The 16650-nt window shown below is 41.6% G+C and overlaps 1 protein-coding gene across 1 annotated transcript in view; it reads right to left on the bottom strand.

Moving 5' to 3' along the window:
• chd7 (chromodomain helicase DNA binding protein 7) overlaps window positions 1-16650 on the bottom strand; it is a 66394-nt gene that overhangs the window by 9523 nt on the left and 40221 nt on the right. Inside the window, exons 4-23 of the mRNA XM_079877607.1 lie at window positions 13640-13775; window positions 13207-13332; window positions 13036-13101; window positions 12197-12252; window positions 11736-11850; window positions 11116-11199; window positions 10809-10946; window positions 10560-10681; window positions 10177-10420; window positions 8216-8392; window positions 6206-6349; window positions 5830-6106; window positions 5480-5690; window positions 5131-5326; window positions 4793-4960; window positions 3541-3720; window positions 3225-3335; window positions 2375-2580; window positions 1073-1272; window positions 818-977 (exon numbers count right to left, since the gene is read on the bottom strand). Coding sequence (XP_079733733.1) covers window positions 818-977; window positions 1073-1272; window positions 2375-2580; window positions 3225-3335; window positions 3541-3720; window positions 4793-4960; window positions 5131-5326; window positions 5480-5690; window positions 5830-6106; window positions 6206-6349; window positions 8216-8392; window positions 10177-10420; window positions 10560-10681; window positions 10809-10946; window positions 11116-11199; window positions 11736-11850; window positions 12197-12252; window positions 13036-13101; window positions 13207-13332; window positions 13640-13775 — 3117 coding nt within the window. The remainder of the gene's footprint in view (window positions 1-817; window positions 978-1072; window positions 1273-2374; window positions 2581-3224; window positions 3336-3540; window positions 3721-4792; window positions 4961-5130; window positions 5327-5479; window positions 5691-5829; window positions 6107-6205; window positions 6350-8215; window positions 8393-10176; window positions 10421-10559; window positions 10682-10808; window positions 10947-11115; window positions 11200-11735; window positions 11851-12196; window positions 12253-13035; window positions 13102-13206; window positions 13333-13639; window positions 13776-16650) is intronic.

Genomic DNA, 16650 nt, shown 5'->3' with positions numbered 1-16650 from the left:
AAGCCAGCGACACAGGGCATTATGGACATGTGGGGCAAGAGGCAAAATCATCATGTGCTGCCTGATGAGCTGAACGATGAATTGAGTGATCTTAAAAAAAATTATTTTAGTGAAGAAAAAGATTTCTCATGGCCTGTCATTCATTATTTCAGTCATTTGGCAGAAGCCTTTGCCAGAAAGATGGGACTGTTTTTTTTTTCCAGATTCTTTACAGCTGGCCATTTTTTAACTGACATTCATTAGTCAAAGCTAAACTATGGAGGAGCCAAGCAACTTAATGAAACATCTGCACTACAAGGTAATAACACTAACTCGCTTTTGGACATGTTAAGCTAATTCACAAGTTTGCTTCAATTACTTTTTCCAAGTTGAAAAGCTTTTCAAAAGTCTTCAGATACACCTGCTTCTGAGGATATCAGGCTTGGAAGTCAAAAAGGTTACTTTCAAAAAAGATAGCAACAGAAAAACTTGTATTTTCATATTTCATGGCCAAATTTTACAAAAATTGCTGGGAAGATTTCTATTTATATGTCAGGTACAAATCTTTTTGAATAGATCTAAATTATACTTATACTATATTATACTTGGATATTAAATTATACATGGATATTAAATTATACAATGTCTCCAAGACCATCAATGGGGTGACTAATGTTATCTTACGTTGACCTAGAATTCTTACAACGCAAGTACTTTAAAATGTAATTGGCATGTAAAAATGTTACATATACACACAACTTTAATTTCACTGTTTTTTTTCCCCACAGATTTACATTATTTTTGATGGAAGTTTCTGTAAAGGTGGGAAAGGACATACTTGTTGCAGTGGTGTTTCAGGTGTCTCTTATAACTATCCTCTTGAAGGAGGATGTCAGGATTACAGTCAGCAAGCCAGTCAGCCTGTGGCATGTGAGTTTGAGCAGCCTGCGGCTTCCCCTTCTTCCCTTTACGGCCCCGGGGCACAGGAGCAGACAGACCTGAAACCACAAAAATTGCATTTAACAGGTTAAGAAGTAAATGCAAGAGAGCTCATTGAGGAAATAAATGCAATTCCATGGTTGTAGTGTCCTACCAGAGTGGTTGGTCAGTGTGCGGCTCTGGCCATCCTCTGTAGGGGTTATGAGGTCCCAAATGAAGCTCTTGATGTTCTCATCTCCACGGTAGTGGAGCAGGCAGTAGGCCAGGAGGGCTCGGCAGATGGTCTCTACATCTCGCTCCCTTAGCGGACGCTTAAAGCGTCCATGGGACAGGATGTCACCCCAGCGGCCCCAGCTATGCACAACAGAAGAGAATTTAGCCAGGGCTCAGTTCAAGCCTTTTTGAACTAGAGTTGTGTTTAATTTTGGAAAGAAGCACAAAAATGTCACTGACAAAGCTAGTTAAAACAATTCACAAAGTAAATTTTTACTGTCTGGGAAAAAAACCTCTATGATTGGAGAAGGTGGGACACCACCACTGTCTTGCTGGCATGGTGCATGACCATGGGGAGACCCAATGCCCTTGTTATTTGATGGAGTATTCAAGCACTCTCTAAGCACTCTCTAAGCACAGGCCTAAAGGGCTTTTTTGGGAAGAGAGAGGGGGAAAGGTCTGCTCTGATTTCACAACCCTACACTGCTTATAAAAAAAATAAAATAAAAAAAAAAACTTCAGAAGAGACAAAGCTCTCAGACTTGATGGATCTAATTTGCCGTATAGCCCAGGGGTCTAGACGCGTCTGACTGAAAAGGGAAAAAAAAGATACTGGTCAGACATGGTGTGTGCAGCCAGCCATGATTAGTGCTGAGTGCACTGAGGCCTGGTGCTTAATTAACTGTGCGCGTTAGATAGCGCCGTGTCTGCCACTGCCCCGGGACAAGCAAGCGTGACAAACTCGGCCACTGCACTGGTGGGCTGTGAGCTACCAGATATTCTCATTCCAAATGGAAAACACGACGAGACAAGGGGAATTTGGATGGCGATAAAACAAAGCTGGAAGCTGAATATCCCATGTCATGGCACTGGGATGGACTTCCTGCTAAAGCTGGTTTCTATGATGAGCTACGATTGAGGGAAATGGAAATCTATTAATGAGGGACATGGACTGAAAAAGTTAGATGCCTGCAATAATTTTAACTTGAATGTTTCAATGTAGGAAATTTTTCCCAGTGGGGGTTCTGTGTTGCCCTACAGAGTCATGTATAGTTGATTTTGAGCAAAAGGCATCTGCTAAATGGCAACTAATTATAAGGAAAGCCCCCAGGGACTGTTTAAGTGCAAGATGTTGATATAGCACAAGTGATCTCAGTAGATTTTCAGGGTAGCATAGTCAGAGTACAAAGATGTTAAAACCAACAACAATGCTTAAATATGACAATTTCCAGACTGCACTCACCCATACACCAGAAGGTTCTTCTCCACTCTAAAGCACTCACTGCGGGGGTACCCCTGGGTTCGGTCCTGGGGCCTCCGAGGTTTCTGAATGGGCTTGTCTTCAGAGTCACTCTCAAGTTCTGAATACTCCATCAAATCATCCTCCTTCATAGAACTGTAGTGACGAGTCTGCTTCCGGACCCGAGGAGTGTCAATCACCAGATTATTCTGACAAGAGATATGATCTGGGGTAAGAGCACTCCCTCAAGTGTTTAAGACAGCAGAAAAGGATTCTGCTTGTTCAGCACTATGATATAGGTGATTGCTAGCTGGCAAGATGGAAGACCTCTAATCATGGACATATGCAGAAAATGTGATACGGCACTTTTTTTTTTTTAGACATAACATTTCTCTGTATGCAGATTAAAGATGCTTAGCGCCTACAATTCTCCTGAGAGCAAAGAACAGTGGTAATTACAGAAAATGCTTCCCATGGCCAAGTTTAAACAATTTTGCCTTTGTTCAATTACGGTTACATTCCACGCATTGTTAGCCTGGGGAAATCAGCCTTATTAATTATGCCAAGATAGCATATTTATGAGGAGTGACACGACCAAGTACAGTGGAAACTACCCAGATTTGAATTCACACCATCTTCAGTTAATTGTCAAATAGGATTATGAATATGATACCTGTCAAAAGTTGCTAATTCATGACTCTAGCATTAACAAAACAATGAATAGTCAGCCATTAGTGCTCCACACATGACTACAAAAGAGTGTGCTACAGATTAGTGCCTTTTTATGCAACATCTTCTGAGAGGCATTTCACAGTACAGGAGAGCTCCTTTCCTCCATTAATTTGCATCTTACCCTGCCATTGATCACATCCAGGTCCAGCTCTGCTTTCTTTGCCCATTTCTGCCAGAAATCTGGGTCCTCCAGAGAAATGTCGGTTCTGTTCCCAGAGGCCACAAAACTTGCCTGGTAGGGGAAAATAAATGAATGTAAATGGTGAGATCAGACACAATTACCCTATAGGCTGCACTATTTTAAGAGCAAGATGAAATGGGTAGTAAGCATATATACTTGTAATTACACAATAAAATTGATGGGTGGGTACTTTTTTATTAATATCATAAATACCTCAGCCATGGCAAAAAAGGAGAAAGATTTTAAATGTCATCACCTTAGCAAACGTTGAGCCTTTGCCTTCTGATTCAATGGTAATGGTCTGTGTGCGTCTCTGCAAAATCTGATCAATGTCTTCTTCACAGAACTTGGATCCCTCGTCCTCTTCATCCATTAGTGCTCCATAAGCTCCTTTACGTAGGAGGTCCTCTACCTCCTTTTTAGAGAGCTGCTGAACCTAAAAAAGGAGAGAAAAAAGAATAACGAATAATCAACTTCACAAAATACAGATCTCAAACTTACTGTTTTCATCTTGGGTATTTTATGGAATAGACTGATTTTCTTTTTTACCATCTACCTAAATTAGTCTCATCAGAATGTTTGATTAAAGGTATAGTGGAGGATTTTCTTTTTCCGGGTGGATCATCAAGACTATTGGTCCTCCTAGTTGTCAATCATTCTGGTGATATGTTTACGTAAGGCCGTCGTACGTGCTCGTCCCTAGGTAGTTTTCGCTTTCTGCGCATGCGCACTTTCAGGTGTATATGTGTGGTGAGCTACGGTTTCAGCCATTCATTGAAGCTCGCCCTTCTCACCGGGTTTTTTCAAAATGTCTGAGGGTCGCAAGAGAAAAAGTGTCTACGAATTGTATGACAAGAAGAGAAAGACCTCTGAAGAAAGAAGCAAGACCAGAGTGTTTTCGGGAGAATATTTCACACGCTGGCGTGCGCTAAAAGCACAGGTTGGGCTTCCCACTGATGCCTCAGTCGTGAAGTTTCTACTCGACAGGTAAAGTTTGGCATGCAATTTGGAGAAATCCATTTAAAATCACTGCTAGTAAAAGTTAATGTAAGCTATGATTAGCGATGCTAGCCCTGGCACAAGTCACACACCGCACGGTAAAAATCTCAATTTGTCTAAAGTAGCCTTATGACCAAATGGTAAAAGGTATCACGCTGAAATGTTCTAAAACGTGTGTTCATTTTTGATAATTCCAATGTGTTCACCATAGTATTTATTACAGAAATGCAAGTGGAAAAAGTGCAAATCTTCTTTTGGAAAGTAGGCTTGTATGAGCCATGCCGACAGCAACTTGTAAACAGAGCGTGCACGAGGAGAACTAGGCTCGTGCATGCTCTCTCGTGCATACGTTTAATAGGCGTTCCCTCTCGGGAGCAGGTAGAGTGTTGCGCATGTGCATTTTTTCAAAAAGTGGAGAGGGCGGTTCCTCCACTATACCTTTAATGAACCATCTGGAATATTGTTTCAGTGAAACACCACAAGATGGTGGCGCTGTGTGCAGTTCATACCCCGTTGGCAGCATTCTCTCTCCCGCTCATGGACTGAAGCACCGCCTTGTCCAGTCCTAACTTCAGACTGGCCTTGTCAAACATTTCTCTTTCGTAGGAGTTTCTGGTGATTAGGCGGTAAATCTTCACAGCCTTGCTCTGTCCTATCCTGTGGCATCGAGCCTGTGCCTGAAGGCAACAGCACAAAATGGTCACACACACCACCTCTAAAGAGGTGCATAATGTGATAGTGCACTTCTAACTGAGTTACTAGTTGGAATGCAGCTTTAAGATTCTTTGTGAAATAAAATGGCTTCCAATGAAGGTCCAGCACATTTTCACTTGCATACTATGCTTACCTGTAAGTCATTCTGAGGGTTCCAGTCGGAGTCAAATATAATGCATGTATCAGCTGCAGTTAAGTTAATACCCAAGCCTCCAGCCCTGGTACATAGCAGGAACACGAAACGGTCAGATTCTGGTCGTGAGAAGCGGTCAATAGCTGCCTGGCGTAGATTTCCTCGAACTCTGCCATCTATACGCTCATATGGATACCTAGATTACAGGAAATTGAGCATACATTAACAATACATATTTTATTGGTTGATTGCATTTCTTACGTATTTTTTGACATATGAGATTTCATATTAAATTAAAAAGTGTTTCTCTATCAATTTATTGGCAGTGGTGTGGGCTCAGACATCCTACCGTCTCTGGATGAGGTAGTCCTCCAGGATGTCCAGACAGCGCACCATCTGGGAAAAGATGAGCACACGGTGACCCCCAGCCTTCAGTTTGGGGAGCAGCTTGTCGATCAGCACCAGTTTTCCTGCAGCCTGGACCATGGCCTGGAGGTGGAACTCTGGGTAATCTAAGGGGTGACTCTCCCTGAACTCCTCCATTATCTTCTCCTCAGCTCCTACAGACAAAGAAAAGAATGAAATTTAAGTCTGGCTGACTGGAGAAATGGTTATACAGTTTAAACAAACACCATTAGCAAATCAATAAAACAATTTTAATTTCACATGTAGAGTTTCACATCTGATATTGTTGCTCACCATTGATGAGGTAGGGGTGATTACAGCACTTTCTCAGCTCCATCATGGTGTTCAGCAAGTTGGGAACATTGGATCCTCCTCCACCTCCGCTGCCACCTCCTCCACTCTTGGAAAGGAAGGCAAAGTTCTTCTCCAAGATGGCACGGTAGTATTTCTTCTGCACATTGGTCAGTTCCACTTCAATGATGGTCTCCTCTTTCGGTGCAAGATTCTTCTCTACATCCTCCTTCAGTCGGCGCAGCATCATGGGCTTCAGAATGCCCTGCAGCTTTTGAACCTTAAACAAGGAAATTACATCCATTAGAAAACCTCCAGGCATCTCTGAAACGTTTCACACACCAAGTACAGTGGTTTAACAAGTGCTGATATTCCATACCTGCTCTTCTGTTTTAAGATCTCCAAACTCCAGCATGAAGGTGGACTCTGAAGGAAACCTGTCTGGCTCCAGGAAATTAAGGAGACTGAAGAGCTCCTCCACTGTGTTTTGCAGTGGGGTCCCAGTCAGCAGGACTTTGTGTTCCTATGGAAGATAAGAGTCTTGTTAAGTGACAAACAAAAATTAACTCCTCCAAAGTCCTTTCACCATGTTAACCAATAAGGGTGCTCCAATCAGGGTTTCTGGGGCCGATTACGATCGCTGGAAGCAGTATTGGCCGATACTGACCACCAATACAATCACCTAAATAAATAATACTACATGATAAATAGAAGGCTTCAAATAAACCCACTGGAGTTAGTTAGAAATTCTTAATGTATTTAATAGGGCTGGGTTTCGATTCAAATTTCAAGAATCGATTCGATTCCGATTCTCAAGATCTTGAATCGATTATCATTATTCGATTCGATCCGATCTGATCCGATCCGATCTTCGAGATTTAGATCCTGGTTTTTGAAAAAAGCATTTTTTTCCAGCTGTTAGGCCTACCTGAATTACAGGACTGTAGTTATGCAACATATTGATACTATTATTATAGACATTCAACTGCAAATTAATGGAGTATTGGTGGTTGTAAAGAACAATCCCCCTTCCAGAGTGTTGATACAACTGCTTTCACAAACTTGCACTGGTGTAGACGACCGAGGACGCAGAGGTATATCAGCAGCAGTAGACCGATTATTTAGATGCAAACCTGATGTATTATTAAAAATGACATTAAGAATTTTCCAAAAAGCTGCTACAGTTCAGATGCAAATGCACCTTTATTTTTTATTTTAATGATCAACATTTAGAACACATTTGTTCTAAGTCAGTGCAAATGTAAACAGATTGTTGGTTACTGGCTTCACAGTAAACAGACACCGCACCAACGTTTTTGACCAATTTTCAAAACAGCACCCGCCCGCCATCCGCTTAATGTATGCATATATTTTTTATTTGATTGGTTAACCGCCCGCCACCCATCCGAATTTAATTAAAATATAATTTTTCGTCACGTCATCCGCCCGATCCACGGTTTATCCGCGGAGTCCGCGGCTGTAACCGCCAACCGCGCATCTCACAGAATGTAAATAAAATTTGAACTTACAAAACCTTTAGAAAACCTTTGCTTTTGTCAAGCTCGTTCTCTGCATTGCTTCTGAACCCGAAATGGTGCCAGATCGCAGCTTTGAGCGTTTCTGGGGTTTTCAAAGCAACCGCTTGCTTAACGTTACTGAGGTCCTTCCACCTCGCGCACATGCGTGAATTCAATGACGCGGCAAGTTAAAGTTCACGGGGAAAATCGATCCTCTGAGTTACGGATCGATCTTTAGAAATTAATATGAAAATCGATTCAGAATCGGTGAATCGATTTTTTCAACACAGCCCTAGTATTTAAGTATAAAAAATTAAGCAATATGAAACAGATGGCAGTAGGTTTTTTGGGCTGCTGTCACTAAGACTTGACTTTAAAATCAAATGCGTTTTCTTTCACAACTGCTTACAAGAATATATTAGCCAAGAGGGGAATTGACAATTTTGTCATAATTGTCTGTATTTGTCTGTTTAAGCACAAAAGAAGCGAAAGAGAACTCGCTCTGTACACTACAGATTTGTCTGCAAAGAAAACTTTTCACACAGTGCTCATGTACCGAAATAATTTCTCTTTTGTCTTTTTGTACTTGAATGCTTAAATTGGCAATGACAAAATAAAGGTGTCTCTTGGGAAAAAAAAAGAAAAATATATATATATATATATTTTTTTTTACATGTTGCATTGATCATCTTATCGTTAGTACGGTAATTTGATCAATGTATTGATCCATAATGTATTGTTACACCCCTAATATTTACAGGTTTTCAGCAACATGGGAACCCTGCATCTGGTAAAAGTGAAAGCTATAGCTGTATTTACAGCAGGTTCTTTTCAGAAAAAATATGTTTTTTTTTTTAGGTGGAAGTACTAACCATGTCCATCATCTTTAGACCCTCAAGCAGCTTGCAGTTCCTGTTCTTCAGTCTATGAGCCTCATCAATGATCACACAGCGCCAAGGCACACTCCGTAGTTCGGGGCAGTCTGTCAGGATCATCTCAAATGTGGTGATGATTGCATGGAATTTGTAGGCTCCCTTTATTACACGACCCTGCAGGAAAAGAGATTTTGGTTGTTGAAGGGCTCTTGAATGCACAACCTGCATAGTCCTGCAGAAATCTTGTGAAACATTAGCATCAATAACTTAAATCAGTGTTTCCCAACCTTTCAGTCACGGCACCCTTTGAAAATTAAAACAAAATTTGTGGCACCCTAAACTAATGTTATCACGATACTACTTTGATGCATTGAAATGTATTGATTTTCAATACCACATGGAAGAAACGCCTACTTGTCATATAGATATTTTTAATATTAGCTAATTTTTTTTGTCCATCAATTGAAAGTCTAGGAGTCAGTAATTCCTTCAGAAGAGATCACTTTATATGACGACATTTAATTAAGGCTTTTATTCATATATAAACATTGCTCAATTACCATTGCAAATCTCACCTAAATGTTTGCTCACTCAGTGTATTTGTTTTTATATTGGGATTATTTTGTTAAAATTGCACAAGATAGCTTTAATATAATTTTTTTTAATATATATTTTATAATGTAATAATTTCACAGTTAATGTCCAAATTAATGTAGAAACAACATATACTGTCTTTTATTTAAAATAAGTGTTTAATGGCATCTTTTAATGAATGAAGGCCAGTATCACTGATATACCAATACTGCTGCTGATGTCTTCAATGATTTTATTTTCAATTTTAAACATTATCACCTTTCAACACTACAGTATAATTGAAAGCTATCTTTTTTTTTTTAAAACATTTATTAGGCTCCAAAAAATATAACAACTTTTAATTTAAGTGAACTTAAAACAATCCTCACATAAAACCCATGATAAATGTAATTTACCTGTGCCCTTCCTACCCGTCTAACAGGTAGCATATATACAGAAATTGAATAAAACACTTTACAGTCTTCACTGCATAAGTTAAATTAAATAGATTAATCCTTATTAAAGCTACAAGCGTTCTTTAGTCAAGAGTAGCGAGTAATTTTCTGTTACCTGTGTTCTTTGATTCTGCGGTCACTGCTGCACATGTGGATCTCACACGGGTTCCATTTTCTCACATCTCTTTACGTTCATTTAAGACTTTAATTAATTGAAGACTGCTCTTATGAGGATACTCAAAACAGACATTTTGGCATAATTAAGTGTTATTATTAGTTCAAGCGCGAAAGAAGTCGATTCTGGCGCGCGTCTTTCTGTGCGTCCTGTGTGTGTGACAGGACATTCACAGGCAGCGCGTTCTCTTTTTGTCATTTCATGCTTGCATGGTTTTAAAGCATTTGCATGTAGAAGAACGTGATCATATAATGTAACGCTAGCCAAAGGATGATAGAAAAAAACGAATGCGGCGTTAAATATTTTTTAACGCGTTAAACTGAAAAACATTAAAATCGTATGCATTACCGTTGACAGCAGGGACATAACTGATGTGTTTATATGAATACGCAGCAAGACGGATGTTGTGACAATATTTTCGTGTGATTTGACCGCAAGCGGAACAAGCCATGAAAAAGAGGCAGCTGTATGTGAACGCACTGGGAATGGAATAATGCGCAACCCCCGCAATTGAACGCCGAAAACTTACAATTTGCGTTTTTATTATAAATTGTGTCATTTGTTGTTATTAGAGACATCTGAGATTGATGGTACATAAATTATTTGTTATACACATTTTAGCAATTTTAAAATGTTTGATGCAGTTTTTACATGACACCCCTGCACTCGCAAGACGGCACCCTGGATGGGAAACGCTGACTTAAATGATATAAAATGATCTATGCATATCAAATGACAAAAGAAGCATTATGTACCTGTGTGTCTCTGTAGTACATCTCATAAGCCTGAATAGTCTTTCGGCTTGCCTGGCTACCATGATAGACCACTACGTTTAGCTCAGTCCATGTCCTGAATTCCCTCTCCCAGTTTGGAATGGTGGAAAGAGGAGCAATCACCAAGTAAGGACCGTGGATTCCCTTCAGGTATATCTCATAGAGGAATGTGATGGACTGGATTGTTTTGCCAAGGCCCATTTCATCAGCTAAAATGCAGTTTCGTCTGAGAGCAGAAACAAAAAAGTTAAAATTTTCATGCAGCGGCAGCAATTCATGACATCCCTGCATTTAAATAGCTTGAAAAATTCAGTCCATGTGTGAGTAAGCAGTGCAGTTGGACGGCTGGGTAATTGCATACATACGTGTTGTACCAGTTGAAGAGCAGCCAGTTGACTCCCTCCAGCTGGTATTCCCTGAGCGCATTGCCATTTTTATATTCTCTGGAACTCTCGGATTTCTGCCAGTCACTGGTAGGAGGTCGCTCCTGTTTCAAATAAAACAATTCCCGTTAGTGGTTTCCATGCAACCGCAAGAACGTGGCCCTCTCTCCTCACTAGCTCAGCACTCCAAAGTAAAAATAAAGAGAGGGCAAGAGGACTGCCAGCTCTTACCACGCGCTTTGGCTCTGGCTCACGTGCCATCACTCTCTCGAACTCCTCAATCTTCCCTTGGTCAATGTCAGCTTTTAACTCCCACGTGCTGTCCTCGTAAGGCAAGGAGCACCACTTTACCAGGTACAAAGTTACAGGCTGCAGGAACACACAAACACAACAGTTTTCCAAATGAGGGTTCTCATATCTTTCTAAATTTTCTGGGGGTGGCTCTCGTAAGAGCTTTAATCAAGGTTTTCCATGCTGTTTTGAAAGACAGACGGTTTAAGAACGATTGAAGCGAATGGATGAGAGAGACAAGTCATACCTCTCCATTTTCATCTGTGCTTTCAGACACATCCAGAACCCTGTCCACCTCCACATAATCTGGGTTGAAGGGCTCATCATCCATCTGTCAATAAGAACGTGACTGATTGGTTAGTTGGAGCACTGAAGAATGGCGGTTTCACTGCTGCTTGAGCCACAACTACTATGAGACTTTGAAATTATTCCACCTGGTAGGTTCTCATTTAAAGTTTTCTGATGTGGGTGGCATAAATCTCTCTGGGAAAACCCCACCTGGTTTTGATAGAGTGAAAAGGCCTTTCGAATGGTAGTGTGGAGTTGCACACCAGAAATGAAAGTCTCAGCATTCATCTCAATGCAACTGCTTGAATTACTTTAACTTGTGAACCGAATTAAGCATGTGAAGGGAGATTGCGTGCAACTGAGATAAGGGCTTGAAGTGAGGCGTTTTATTGCCTTAGCATGCATGAGATTGTTCGAAAAGCCACTATAATACTACCACAATACACCACTGTTGAGCATACATACTGCCACCATTATCAGTGAGGGCCATAAAATGAGGTGGGGGGGGGGGGGGGGGCAGAATGAAAAAAAAAAAGACAAAATGGTGGATGGCAAGGAAAATGGAGGGCTGATGCTAACCTCACTAAGGAAGTTACTGAGGGCTTGCTTGGCCTTGAACCTCTTAACCTTCTGCTGGATTCTCTTATCCTTCTCCAGCTCTTCGATGTCTGCCCAGCGACAATGCAGGTAGGAGCTGAAAAAAACAACAAAAAAACAACAATAAAAAGTCATGGGTGAACTATCATTTAAAAATGAACATGTCAGATAAACAAGACTGAGCATGTTTACGTAGGAGCACAGTAACAAATTGTGTTCCTAAACAATGACTTAACAGGTGTATTGACAGGTGATGATCCATCTGCATGAGTAGTTTTATACATAGTTGAGAAAGTCTGATAACTAATTTTAATAGTTTTGTAGCTTGTATGCATTATTTGGCAAATTAATTCCATTAATGTTTAACTGTAATTATTCTCCAATTACCTTTATTATGCAAGAAAGTCACATTAGATGGAAGGCATGCTAGATCAGATACTTACAAGCCTTTGAATTTAACATAAAACTCCTCAACTTCCACCTCTTCACCAGATGACAACTGTAAAATAAGAAGCAGGAATATTTGGTGATCAACACATTTGTTTGTAAACCGTTTGGAGCCTTTAAAATCACTAGTGTGCATAATTTCCACCCATCACAGTCACAAGTGTAACTCATTTCCTGTGACAAACAACTCTGTGTTTTAGCATTGCTCTCAACTGTAATGCCCCAGGACAAAAGCAGTATGACAACAAAGACTGGGGGAGAGAGATAGAGCAGTCGTCGTCCTATTCTCTTTCTTCAGCTAGTAGTACGCTGTGTGGCTGAGTCATGAATCACTTCAGCTCTTCTACCACACACAGCCCCATTCACAGGGAGCTGACCCAGGGCCTGGCTTCCTGCCAAAACCACAGCACTACGGCAGACGCCAAACCTACCATTTCCTCGGGCGGGAGCCCATTTGCAGCTGCGCTACTAAAAGCCATGCACGGCGTATTATTTTTGGCCAGGCTTTGTTTTGTGGAGCAGTTTCAAAGTAGCAACGTTGCACGCTGTCACGGCCTGTATCTAAGGGTCTGAGATTAAACACGCTGAGAGACAGTTTATTCTTACATGGCTTCATCTCAAAACCTCACACAGGCTTTGCTCTGAACCTGCAACGGCCTTTACTGGATTAATACTACTACTGTCAGGCCGAAAACAATATCAGCCCATTCAGGCATCTTCCTGACCATCACAGTCTGGGGCAAGATTTGAGACAGCTATTAGGTGTAATCTGCCCTTATCCAGCAGACAGCAGCGGTTAAAGCTCATGTGAGAGGCTTTTGGTGGCTCAGCTCACCTCTTTCTTTCCAATGCGCATCCCCATAATCTTCTCCACCACAGGGCCCTCTGCATCTGGCAACTCCTACAGCACACACGGGAATGAAGGACACAGAGTCAGCGTGAGAACATCCATCATGCATAACAAACAGTGGGTTACATCAGCAGTTTTCCAACTCATGATACTGACCTGCTGCTCAGACGTTGTTGAAGGAGACTTTGGTCCTGGGGAATCATCTCCATCATCATCAGAAATTCTGAACTCCAGGTCCTCAGTATAGCGTTTCCTCTTTACCTGGCGGCTAGATCGCCTCTTCTGTAATCACAAAAAAGTTACACAAATGACAAAAATAAAAAATAAAACCAAGTTTTTAATCTGATAAAGATTAGCAATAAACTGAATAAAAACAACTGTGACCATGTTTGTGTACAATGATGTGCTGTCACTTGTATTAAGTAGGATAAAGGTGCCATTTTATCAGCATTATCTTGTCAATCTTTAGGTATTGGTTTTAGTCTCAGAAAAACCCATATCGACTACTAGCAAAGGCGGCATTCAAACTTTTTTTTTTTTAGAGACAATTTTTTTTATTAGCCAAAGTGAAAACTTTAATGATGTTTACCTGAACGCCATCATCTTCCTCCTCCTCAGGTGAATGTGGCGGTGTTTTCTCCACATCAGATGTGACTGAGGGCTCTCTCTTGCGCTTTACCTCTTTCTTGGTGCTGTTACTGGACTCGAAGTCAGATTTTTTTGCACTGTGGGTGAACAGGGACGTTTGGTTAATATAACAGTCACACCAATAAACCACAGATTTGTCTGGGTCAAAGTCAAACCACCACGCTGAGAAGTTTTAGTAAAAAAATAAATAAAAATAGCAACTGTTCAAACCAGTCCCAGAAATTTAAGTTTAATGCTTTATATATAATTTTTTTATATAAGCACGTTTTAGCTTCAACAGTTCAATGAAATAGTAAATGGACAAATAAACATTTAAAAGTAGTTTCAATTAAGATGAGATGTACAATCGCAGAATAAACGACATGTATAATCGTAAAATAATTAGAAAATTGCAGTTTAAAGAAGTTTTATATGGAGTTTAACATCTCACACTGCTATTACAATGTCATGCGATCCTGTATGAGCAACTTTAATGCAAAAAATAAAAAAAATAATCTCAGGCTGTCCACAGTTCTTGTATTTTTCTCTTTAGTTCTTTTCATTTGTACCTTGCGTTCACACGGACATACCAGGTTAAAAGAAGGATAATGCTTTAAGGTCCTTTCCTTCCTAAGTTCAGTTTCAGACACAGAAAAGAGGGAATGAGAGAGGAAAGACAAGAACTAGTTAAATCCACTTCCAGTTTAGAGTTGTACTCTCTTCCCTGCCACATATTACACAATGCCCTAGAGGCTCTTGCGCTCTCTCGCTCTGGGGCCCCCTCTCTCTTTTCATTCGCACGCCAAGAGCAATCAAATCGCCCTGGTAACCGGCGGTCACGTGACCCGCACCTGTTCCTCTGGCTGGACGCCACTGGCTAAAGCCATCTGCTTGCCTCAGTTAGAGTCTCTCTCTCCAACACTCATTCAAGCACCTGCAGCCGCACCGCTCTGTGGCTTTGGGTTTCATACTGTCATTGCTCAGCAAACACAGCCAGAAATAAGGAGAAAAAAAGGCACATACAAAAGGAAGAAAGAAAAAAGGGACAGGAGGAAAAAAAGCCACGAGGGCAGGAAGAACACTCAGTTTAGGGGGAGGGATGACAGACTTCCTTTCGATGGCTGACCTTTATGAACCATAAAAGGCAAAGAGCTGCTATAGGACATACACTGAAGATCCAGTTGAACGGGCCAGCGGGGTGGGCCATGGCGAGTGTAGTCTTTGAGATGAACGGGCAGAGAGAGAGGGGCTAATTGGCATTAGTAGGGGGAGGATGCAGGCCCTGCTGCAGGTTTATATGAGCTCTAGAGCTGACACTCAGGAGGAGGAGAGAGGGCCAGGGGGTTAATGGGACACCTGCCGTCGCCAGTGAGATGACTCATCTTCAGCTGGACCCCCGCACGGTGCTCTCTCTAACAGCAGCTGCTCTCACGCACACATAACTGTTTACCCTCAACAGCTCTTTTGCAGTGTCGCACAGGCGCAAACGTAAACACACGTACATAAACAAGAAGATAAAAACGCAGAGAACGAACATGCTACGACAAGTTAACAACTGCAAATAAAAACGGGCATCTGTGTCCTTCAAAGCAAGCAAGCTAATTAGGAACCACCAGACAAAACAAGGTCACTTCAAAAAAAGGGGGGGGACAGGATCCAAACACGCCCTGTTAGTCAGAGTGCTAGCAAGTTGAATCAATGGAGGTGGTGCAATTAAAATCACACTAAAACGTGCCTGAATTAGGGTAAGGGAAATGCCTGAGAGTGCCGGACTGTGAGGGAGAACGTGTGGAAAGAGGATGTGAGTGGGTGAGTTGAGATATGTGAGAAGGAACACAAACTGTGCAGTGGAATGAGAGGAAAGATAGGGAGGGCTAGAATGAGACTCGGCAGAAGGATTGCGAGTCTGTGATAATAGGTGGAAAAGGACAGTGTACGCATGCAAGAGCGTGTGAAAGTGTTAGGGGCCCAGTGGAGGAGCAACACAGGAAGAGAGTCGGGGGGAAGCAACAGTGTCGTGTCTTGTGCTCTCAGAGCAAGGTCACCCCCGTTGAATTCCGCGGCATCATTGAGAAGGCTGTTTTTTTACTAAGAGTGCAACTGTGCACAAAACAAAACACTTTCTGCGTTACTCAGACTTGTGTTTTGTTGTACCTCTGCGAAAACAAAGCAACATACATCTTACGGTAATTAAATTGCCAAGAGACCGTTCAAGCTACTTTGAGCCTTCTTAAAAAAAGTTATTTCAACGTGGAGCGTCTTTCATGTGCATAGCGTGGGGGCTGGCTCTGTTTTAAATGTGGAAGGCTTTGATGGGAGTGGGTAACACCGGCGATGTGAGTCTTCACTCTTGCTTGTCTCCCCAGAGGCTGCGCATTTATCATTCGGCACACTTCTCTAATCCATTCACCGCACTGCCTCACTCGCTCGGTCTTTTGAGGCAGTGGCCTGTCTGATCACCAAAGCAGCAAACCCAAGAATTCACAGGAACTGAAAACTCCCAAGCTCTGGTGGGACAGGCCTGCCAGTATAAGAAGATAAAATAAACTGAAAGGACAAAGTTGGATGCTTGGTCCTTTCCTTCTGTTGTGCCATCCACCTCTCTGCACTTTGTCTTTGAGGTTCAGTCACAGAATTCAAGTTCTCCCCGGCTGGAGCCTGGGGGGATGACAATGTGGAGCACTTGTTTCAGGACAAATAAGCAGGCAGGCTGACATAAAGGTGATGCAGTCAGACTCACGAGCAAACAGGCATGCTGGTCCCACAAGCGAAAAGCTTTAAGTACACACATTGCAGCACTTCCTATGCAACCGCGACTGTTGTGGTTTTTGTATGCGAGCACACAGGATGTAGCTAAGATAATATGCGAAAGAAAAAAAAAAAGAGACTCTGCTTTGACATGAAATGAAAAATCAAAGGGTCGACGGAACTGCCCACCCAGGTTAGGTGGTTATGCAGTTAGAAAAAAACCCC

Source organism: Squalius cephalus (assembly GCF_949319135.1).
Source record: "Squalius cephalus genome assembly, chromosome: 7".
Classification (NCBI taxonomy): domain Eukaryota; kingdom Metazoa; phylum Chordata; class Actinopteri; order Cypriniformes; family Leuciscidae; genus Squalius; species Squalius cephalus.
The sequence above is the reverse complement of the archived record's forward strand: the minus strand, read 5'-3'. Positions and strand labels throughout refer to the sequence as shown.